Source organism: Mizuhopecten yessoensis, unplaced genomic scaffold (genome assembly GCF_002113885.1).
Source record: "Mizuhopecten yessoensis strain PY_sf001 unplaced genomic scaffold, ASM211388v2 scaffold9331, whole genome shotgun sequence".
Lineage (NCBI taxonomy): Eukaryota > Metazoa > Mollusca > Bivalvia > Pectinida > Pectinidae > Mizuhopecten > Mizuhopecten yessoensis.
Window position 1 is genome coordinate 862,546 of NW_018407994.1, and position 10,659 is coordinate 873,204.

A 10,659-nucleotide genomic window follows, 5' to 3' on the forward strand; every position below is an offset into this window, starting at 1 on the left:
ATCTGTACAACCTAACTCTGGGCTGCTGTATTCTGTTGCTGTCAGTGACACCCTATCTGTACATGTCCCTAACTCTAGGTCGATGTATTCTGGGGCGATCAGTGACACCCTACCTGTACATGTCCCTAACTCTAGGCCGCTAAATTCTGTGGCGATCAGTGACACCCTACCTGTACATGTCCCTAACTCTAGGTCGCTGTATTCTGTGGTGATCAGTGACACACTACCTGTACATGTCCTAAACTCTGGGTCGCTGTATTCTGTGGCGATAATTGACACCCTACCTGTACATGTCCCTAACTCTAGGTCGATGTATTCTGTGGCGATCAGTGACACCCTACCTGTACATGTCCCTAACTCTAGGTCGCTAAATTCTGTGGCGATCAGTGACACCCTACCTGTACATGTCCCTAACTCTAGTCTGCTGTATTCAGTGCTGATCATTGACACACTACCTGTACATGTCCTAAACTCTGGGTCGCTGTATTCTGTGGCGATCACTGACACCCTACCTGTACATGACCCTAACTCTAGGTCTCTGTATTCTCCTAACGCTGGGCCGCTGTATTCTGTGGCATTCAGTGACACCCTACCTGTCCATGTCCCTGTATTCTGTGGTGGTCAGTGACACCCTACCTTTACATGTCCCTACCTCTAGTTCGCTGTATTCTGTGGCGGTCCGTGACACCCTACCTGTCCATGTCCCTGTATTCTGTGTTGATCAGTGACACCCTACCAGTACATGTCCCTAACTTGAGGTCGCTGTATTCTGTGGCAATCAGTGACACCCTACCTGTAAATGTACCTAACTTTAGGTCGCTGTATTCTGTGGCAATCAGTGACACCCTACCTGTCCATGTCCCTGTATTCTGTGTTGATCAGTGACACCCTACCAGTACATGTCCCTAACTTGAGGTCGCTGTATTCTTTGGTGATCAGTGACACCCTCCCTGTACATGTCCTAAACTCTGTGTCGCTGTATTCTGTGGCCTTCAGTGACACCCTACCTGTCCATGTCCCTGTATTCTGTGTTGATCAGTGACACCCTACCAGTACATGTCCCTAACTTGAGGTAACTGTATTCTGTGGTGATCAGTGCCACGCTACCTGAACATGTCCTAATCTCTGGGCCCCTGTATTCTGTGGCGCTCAGTGACACCCTACCTGTACAGGTCCCTAACTCTAGGTCTCTGTATTCTCCTAACGCTGGGCCGCTGTATTCTGTGGCAATCAGTGACACCCTACCTGTACCTGTCCCTAACTCTAGGTCGCTGCATTCTGTGGCTGCCAGTGACCCCCTACCTGTACCTGTCCCTAACTCTAGGTCGATGGATTCGTGGCGATCAGTGACACCTTACCTGTACATGTCCCTAAATCTAGGCCGCTGTATTCTGTGGGGATCAGTGACACCCTACCTGTAAATGTACCTAACTTTAGGTCGCTGTATTATGTGGCTGTCAGTGACACCCTATCTGTCTAGGTCGCTGTATTCTGAGGCATTCAGTGACACCCTACCTTTACACGTCCCTAACTCTAGGTCGATGTATTCGTGGCGATCAGTGACACCTTACCTGTACATGTCCCTAACCCTGGGCCGCTGTATTCTGTGGCTGCCAGTGACCCCCTACCTGTACATGTCCCTCACTCTGTGTCGCTGTATTATGTGGCTGTCAGTGACACCCTAGCTGTACATGGCGCTAACTCTGGGCAGCTGTATTCTGTGGCGATGAGTGACACCCTACCTGTACGTCCCTATATTCTGTGGCTATCAGTGACCCCCTACCTGTACCTGTCCCTAACTCTAGGTCGATGTATTTCTGTGGCGATCAGTGACACGCGACCTGTACATGTCCCTAACTCAGTTTCGCTGTATTCTGTGGCAGTCCGTGACACCCTACCTGTCCATGTCCCTGTATTCTGTGTTGATCAGTGACACCCTACCAGTACATGTCCCTAACTTGAGGTAACTGTATTCTGTGGTGATCAGGGACAAACTACCTGAACATGTCCTACACTCTGGGACGCTGTATTCTGTGGCGATTATTGACACCCTACCTGTACATGACCCTTACTCTAGGTCGCTGTAGTCTGTGGCTGTCAGTGACATCATACCTTTACATGTCCCTAACTCTAGATCGCTGTATTCTGTGGCATTCAGTGACACCCTACCTTTACACGTCCCTAACTCTAGTCTGCTGTATACAGTGCTGATCATTGACACACTACCTGTACATGTCCTAAACTCTGGGTGGCTGTATTCTGTGGCGATTATTGACACCCTACCTGTACCGATCAGTGACACCCTACCCGTACATGTCCCTAACTCTAGTCTGCTGTATACAGTGCTGATCATTGACACACTTCCTGTACATGTCCTAAACTCTGTGTCGCTGTATTCTGTGGCGTTCAGTGACACCCTACCTGTCCATGTCCCTGTATTCTGTGTTGATCAGTGACACCCTACCTTTACATGTCCCTAACTCTAGTTGGCTGTATTCTGTGGCGATTATTGACACCCTACCTGTACCTGTCCCTAACTCTAGGTCGTTGTATTCTGTTGCTGTAAGTGACCCCCTACCTGTACATGTCCCTCACTCTGTGTCGCTGTATTATGTGGCTGTCAGTGATACCCTACCTGTACATGTTCCTAACCCTAGGTAGCTGTATTCTGTGGCTATCAGTGACCCCCTACCTGTACATGTCCCTACCTCTAGTTCGCTGTATTCTGTGGCGGTCCGTGACACCCTACCTGTCCATGTCCCTGTATTCTGTGGTGATCAGTGCCACGCTACCTGAACATGTCCTAATCTCTGGGCCCCTGTATTCTGTGGCGATCATTGACGCCCTACCTGTACATGTCCCTTCCTCTAGGTCGCTGTATTCTGTGTACATGTCCCTAACTCTTGGTCGCTGTATTCTGTGGCGGTAAGTGACACCCTACGTCCTAAACTCTGGGTCGCCGTATTCTGTGGCGATCAGTCACACCCTACCTGTACATGTACCTAACTCTAGGTCGATGTATTTCTGTGGCGATCAGTGACTCCCTACCTGTACATGTCCCTGTATTCTGTGGCTGTCAATGCCACACTACCTGAACATGTCCTAATCTCTGGGTCGCTGTATTCGGTGGCAATCATTGACACCCTACCTGTACCTGTCCCTAACTCTAGTTTGCTGTATTCAGTGCTGATCATTGACACCCTACCTGTACCTGTCCCTAACTCTAGGTCGCGGTATTCTGTGGCGATCAGTCACACCCTACCTGTACATGTACCTAACTCTAGGTCGATGTATTCGTGGCGATCAGTGACACCTTACCTGTACATGTCCCTAACCCTGGGCCGCTGTATTCTGTGGCAATCCGTGACACTCTACCTGTACATGTCCCTGTGGTCTGTGGTGATCAGTGACACACTACCTGTACATGTCCCTAACTCTAGGCCGCTGTATTCTGTGGCAATCCGTGACACCCTACCTGTACATGTCCCTGTATTCTGTGGTGATCAGTGACACCCTACCTGTACATGTCCCTAACTCGTGGCCACTGTATTCTGTGGCGATCAGTGACACCCTACCTGTACATGTCCCTAACTCTAGGTCTCTGTATTCTGTGGCGATCAGTGACACCCTACCTGTACATGTCCCTAACTCTGGGCCGCTGTATTCTTCGGCTGTCAGTGACACCCTACCTGTACATGTCCCAAACTTTAGGTCGCTGTATTCTGTGGCGATCAGTGACACCCTACCTGTACATGTCCCTAACTCGTGGCTACTGTATTCTGAGGCGATCAGTGACACCCTACCTGTACATGTCCCTAACTCTAGGTTGCTGTATTCTGTGGCCATCAGTGACACCCTTCCTTTACATGTCCTATACTGTGGGCCGCTGTACATGTATTCTGTGGCGATTAGTGATACCCTACCCATTCATGTTCCTAAATTTTACAGGCTTTAAATAATTATATGTTATTAAAGACAGCTTGATTTGAAAAACCTATCAAGATGTCCATTTAATTTTGATGAATGTCATTTATAGATACTGCATGTACAGTAGTGCATATTACAGATACTATTACCTTTTAGGCTGATACTGAAAATCTTACATGTAGCACTGCCAATGCAGCTTGTACTGCTGGTGTGTGTATCATGCATGTATGTAACCTCATTTAGAGTGCCTGAACATTTTACTGTTAGTATCAGGAATCCTTCCTGCACCAGTGGGTTAATTACAAACAGGTTTGGTGTAACGAGGTCCTGATCGACCATATCTATACTCGTTACCACCTCGTCAATGTAATCGTCTAAACCTGACAGAAATAGCTAATAACAAATGTTAATACCTGTCGCATGCCTAGCACTCCGATATCACATGGTAGAAATGTTATTATTTAATGATTAAAGGGACAAAGTTCACTGTTGCTTTGTATGATACAGTGGAAATATAACATAGGCTGACATTCTCACCTTCTCAGATACATCTCTCACTAAGTGTTAGGATTATAGGTTATTAATGAAGGGATTATAAGGTTGTAGGGAACATGTGTTACATACAAAAATCAATATGACCAATATGATTCTGAAATGTGACCACTGTACATGTTGTAGCTGAAAATAACAGAAGAAGTTTCAGTTTCTTCAGGTCAAAGGTTAGTTTATATGGCCGTGTAACTTCAGGTCAAAGGTTAGTTCACATGGTCATGTAAATTTAGGTCAAAGGTTAGTTTACATGGTCATGTAAATTAAGGTCAAAGGTAAGTTTACATGGTCATGTAAATTTAGGTCAAAGGTTAGTTTACATGGTCATGTAAATTAAGGTCAAATGTTAGTTTATATACATGTATGGTCATGTAACTTTAGGTCAAAGGTTACTTTATATAGTCATTGTAACTTCAAGTCAAAGGTTAGTTTATATGGTCATGTTACTTTAGGTCATAGGTTAGATTATATGGTCATGGTACTTTAGGTTAAAGGTTAGTTTATATGGTCATGTGAAATAATGCAGTCATGTAATTTAATATTGAAGGTTAAAACATAGATTTGTACAATTAGTTTAAATGTTAGCAATGTAAGTTAAGGTCAAAGGTTAATACATAGCCATGTAACTTGTAGTATCTAATGGTTTTCGTGAAGAAAACTGACTGAATATAAATTGTAATCTGGCATCAACAGTTTATCAGAACAGAATTGTTTTAAATATTTTTGTTGTAAGATTTCACCCATTGATGCCAATGCTTTCTGTCATTAACTATAATGCATTGCAAAATATTTTCAGAGGTCACATGTTTAGGTTTAAGAAATATCAAAGGTCAACTAGCTTTAAACCTGTTTTTACTAATCAGTAGAAGGATTTGATATAAATTATATAATACTTGTGTGATTATGATACAGAACTATACATGATATTTTATTATATAAATCATTTCACCTTCAATGTTATCAAACATTGTTTACTTATCAATAATGACAGCAAGTACTTCAAACTTGATTAAACAAGAAAATAGAATGTTCAGCACTGTTAAATGGAATTTACATACAGGTATGATACAGCACCAATTTCAACATCTGCCACCTTGCTGCTTTATAGTGAATGTTAAACAAACTGATGCATGCATGGTTGCATTCTTGCAAGTTTGAAATCTCTTTTTAATGTTTGAGCAAAATTAAAATTATATGTAATTCAATTCTTGGAGATTTGGATGACATCTTTTGTTTGTAAAATGTATGATGTCAAAATCTATGTAGCTTCACAAAATGTGTAAGGTCTTAATGTTTGGCAGCATAATCGTATATTATTATGAAAGTATTGTCTGTATTCTGTATTTTGTACATGTGTGAGTGTGACCGGGTCTTTTCTGTGTTTGTTAGGCGCACATTTTAAACAGAGTGTGAAGAAGGGAGATAAAGATCTACAGTTTGTACCGGTCAACCTACACTTACAAAGGATGACGGTCATCAACGAAGTCCGCAACAGCAGTGAGTTTTACTAGTACTTGTGTGTCTACGTTTTGTCTCTGGCCAGCTGGAGGTGGAATTCCCTGATCCTATGAGATGAGGAGTATTACACCTTGGTACACATATCCTAACCTGATTTATATCCCGCAGACAGGTTATCCATCCTAGCCCCTAATTCAGGTGATTAATATTAGCCGACCATCATCAGATGGTAAAAATAACTTTGTTGTCCGGTCAAACATCCATCATTCAGTCATGAAGATTAGTCTTTCTTAAAACACTTTTTGTAACTGCTACTTTTCGGAAAAACTTCTACTAAATGAGTCAAGATGAAACGAGATATGCATGATCCATTTTGTTTGTATTTGTGAATACTTATTTTGAGATCAAAAATATAAAATGGCCACAATGCAGCCATCTTAGATTTTGCATGTAACGTTTCCTATTGCTACATGACATTGTATATATCACAAAGTACTGAAGGGATGATCACAGAAATTGGTGTACTTGATGTTCTTGGTCCCTTCTCCCCCCTTTGTACAGGTAGCTATACCCACACTTGTTGAATTGGTTGATGAACAGCTGGTAAACAGTTGTAAAGGATTTCCTGGTTTTAACGAGTGACATACATTATTTTTAACAGCTGGTTGGTATGACATCATCACTGTCGGAGCATTCACGGCCTATCCTCATAAATATAAACATGGGGGCCTTCGTAGAATGCTGCAACAACAGCATGACCTTCTGTCTGCTGATGCAACCTTGAGTCGCACAACAAAAATACAGAGGTCATGTGACCTAGTGAATTCTGTGTTAGATCTCAAAACTGTGATAGGACAATATTGTGAGAAGTTGTGTCATGTCGCCATGGCGGGGACGGCGGAGGAATTTGGCATCATTATGGAGATGGTATCTGACAAGGTAAATATCTGACCTTATTATAACAGAAAAGTTTGTTAATGTTAGAAATCAAGGTGTTAAGATTTCTTATAACTAATTAACTAGTTCAACTTAAACAATATGAAGCTCAGAAAAATCTTGACTAAATAAGCTTGATGTCATCTTTTTTGTGTAAAATGAAACACTATGTACAAATTTTTAACAAAGTAGGCATTTATCATACCAAACTGGATCTCATTCTGCATACTCATTTGAGTGTAATTATCATGGCATTCAGGCTAAAGATAAAACAATTTCATTCATGATTTTTTCTGGTAGGTGCGAAATCTAGTCCAGATTTGTGATAGCAGCCTGCTTCAGGAGGCTGCCGACAACTATAACGAGGCCAAGATTGAGACATCCCCTCCCCCAAAGGAGACACCCTCCCCTAGCTCTCAGGACTCTAGTCCTGGGGACCTCACTCCTGAGAAGGCCTGGAAATGGACAGGAAGCAACTTTGCACAGAGTCCTACAGTAGAGCCTTGGGTATGTATACAAAACTACAGCTAAACTAACCTGTGTAATGGTTTCTAGTTTAAAATTTATGAAGTTTTTTAACGTTCAGGAATGAAATTTTCACATACAACAAAGTGGTTACCCATCTTCCAATTACACCATCATTACATTCTACAGTATGTTTATCCTTCCCATAGTTAACCACAATTTTTCAAATTGCAATTCTTTTTCCTTCCAGTATATAAAGTACTACAGCTGAACTGACCTAGTAACTTTTTTTCTAGTTATAGGAGATAACAGGTGTCAATACATAGGCTGACCTTCTGTACTGGTATGGGATGTCAAGTGTCAACAACGTTGGCCTTGATGATGTGTGTACACAAACTGACCTTGTAACTACTTTTACTTGTAGGACACTGATGGCACATGTCAATACTGGCTGACCTTGTAACTATTTGTACTAATAGGAGATGAGGCATGTCAACACATACTGACTTTGTAACTATTCGTACTTGTAGGATATGACACGTGTCAACATGGAATGACCTTGTAGCTATTTGCACTTGTAGGATATGACATGTGTCAACATGGACTGACCTTGTAACTATTTGCACTTGTAGGAGATGACAGTCATGTCAACACTGGCTGACCTTGTAACTATTTGTATGAGATGACACATGTCAACACTTACTGACCTCGTTACTATTTGTAGGAGATGACACGTGTGAACACAGAAGCTGCCCTAGTGTGTCTCAGCTCTATGGTTGAGGAGCTAATTACCAACAGATCTGGACCCATGGACAGACCTAAGTGGCTGGGAGAGATCAGTCCTGGTGTTATCAAATTAAAGAGCTTTATAGAACTTGTTAGTCAGAGAGTGAAGCTCTTCATGTCCTTTCTTAATCTAATGGTAAGTTGTTGATATTATATGTATATATATTTCTTTTTTAATAATTTTTACCCACTTTTGGACATACTGAAATTCATGATACTTTTCATGTAGCTTGCTGGGCTGAAGAACTATCACCTTTGTTGAAATATTTGACCCCAATCTAGCTAAATAGATCTTGTTTGTTAAGCTAAATTAACTTGTCCAAAGTCTTGGAATATTATATGTGTTAAAATCTTCTTTCTTTTACAAAAAAAACCCAACACTTTATTTATTTTACAACAATTATGAAACAAGTTATTTCAACTTATATTAATCAGTCTTGTTGGCCCTGATGTTAGTGTGGGAGGAAACGGAGTACCCGGAGAAAACTCACGTGGTCGGGCAGGTGATCCTAAACATTTTCACGTCAGATCGGGGAATCGAACACCTTGGTGAAAGGCAAGTGCGCTATGCACTGCACCACCCGACCACCCTTTCTTTTATAGTCATGTAGAAACAGAAAGTGCACAGTTTCTGTGGAATTTACATTCCTTTCATAGTTGAACTTAAAGTGAAAAGAATTTTATTTTTTACAGGAAAACCGAGGACAAACACAACTCATGCATATGATTAAATATAGACGAGATGTATGTTTCTCCCATGCTGTAAGTATACGGTTAACTCCCTGTATATAGATATAGACGGGATGTATGTTTCTCCCATGCTGGAAGTATACTGTTAACTCCCTGTATATACATATAGACGGGATGTTTTTTTCTCCCATGCTGTAAGAATACCATTAACTCCCTATATATAGATATAGACGGGATGGATGTTTCTCCCATGCTGCTAGTATACCATTAACTCACTGTATATAGATATTGACGGGATGTATGTTTCTCCCATGCTGTAAGTATACCATTAACTCCCTATATATAGAGATAGACGGGATGTATGTTTCTCCCATGCTGTTAGTATACCATTAACTCCCTGTATATAGATATTGACGGGATGTATGTTTCTCCCATGCTGCAAGTATACCATTAACTCCCTGTATATAGATATAGACGGGATGTATGTTTCTCCCATGCTGTAAGTATACCATTAACTCCCTGTATATAGATAAAGACGGGATGTATGTTTCTCCCATGCTGTTAGTATACCATTAACTCCTTGTATATAGATATAGACGGGATGTATGTTTCTCCCATGCTGTAAATATACCGTTAACTCCCTGTATATAGATATAGACGGGATGTATGTTACTCCAATTTAGTTAGTATACCGTTAGCTCCCTGTATATAGATATATAGACGGGATGTATGTTTCTCCCAGGCTGGAAGTATACCATTAACACCCTGTATATAGATATAGATAGGATGAATGTTTTTCCCATGCTGTTAGTGTACCGTTAACTCCCTGTATATAGATATAGACGGGATGTATGTTACTCCAATTTAGTTAGTATACCGTTAGCTCCCTGTATATAGATATATAGACGGGATGTATGTTTCTCCCAGGCTGTAAGTATACCATTAACTCCCTGTATATAGATATAGATAGGATGAATGTTTCTCCCATGCTGTTAGTGTACCGTTAACTCCCTGTGTATAGATATAGACGGGATGTATGTTTCTCCCATGCTGTTAGTATACCGTTAACTCCCTGTATATAGATATTGATGGGATGTATGTTTCTCCCATGCTGTTAGTATACCGTTAACTCCCTTTATTAGCTCACCTGGCCCGAAGGGCCAAGTGAGCTTATGGCATGGTGCGGCGTCCGTCGTCCGTCGTCCGTCCGTCGTCCGACCGGAGTCAACTTTTTTACTTTAAACAACTTCTTCTCAGTAACCAAAAGGCCTAGGGTGATGATATTTGGCCAGAAGCATGCTTGGATGAAGGGCTACCAAGTTTGATAAAATAAATGACCTTCATCAATTTTCAAGGTCACAGGGATCAAATATGTTAAAATCTTTAAACAACTTCTTCTGAATACCCAAGAGGCCTAGGATGATGATATTTGGCCAGTAACATGCTTGAATTAAGGGCTTCCAAGTTTGTTCAAATAAATGACCTTGCCTTATATTCAAGGTCACAGGGGTCAAATATGTTAAAAACATTTAAACAACTTCTTCTGAAAAACCAAGAGGCCTAGGGTGATGATATTTGGCGAGTAACATGCTGGGATGAAGGACTACCAAGTTTGTTCAAATAAATGACCTTGACTTATATCCAAAGTCACAGGGGTCAAATATGTTAAAAATATTTAAACAACTTCTTCTGAAAAACCAAGAGGCCTAGGGTGATGATATTTGGCGAGTAACATGCTGGGATGAAGGACTACCAAGTTTGTTCAAATAAATGACCTTGACTTATATCCAAGGTCACAGGGGTCAAATATGTTAAAAACATTTAAACAACTTCTTCTGAAAAACCAAG

General features: G+C 41.4%; 1 protein-coding gene across 2 annotated transcripts in view; it reads left to right on the forward strand.

Annotated features, from left to right (window-relative positions):
• The window catches only part of LOC110457829 (type I inositol 3,4-bisphosphate 4-phosphatase-like), a 67,574-nt gene that overhangs the window by 26,276 nt on the left and 30,639 nt on the right, over positions 1 to 10,659 (forward strand). For both annotated transcript variants that reach the window (XM_021509256.1, XM_021509257.1), the window contains exons 14-18: positions 5,866 to 5,973; positions 6,596 to 6,873; positions 7,171 to 7,377; positions 8,060 to 8,257; positions 8,815 to 8,883. In XM_021509256.1, coding sequence (XP_021364931.1) covers positions 5,866 to 5,973; positions 6,596 to 6,873; positions 7,171 to 7,377; positions 8,060 to 8,257; positions 8,815 to 8,883 — 860 coding nt within the window. The remainder of the gene's footprint in view (positions 1 to 5,865; positions 5,974 to 6,595; positions 6,874 to 7,170; positions 7,378 to 8,059; positions 8,258 to 8,814; positions 8,884 to 10,659) is intronic.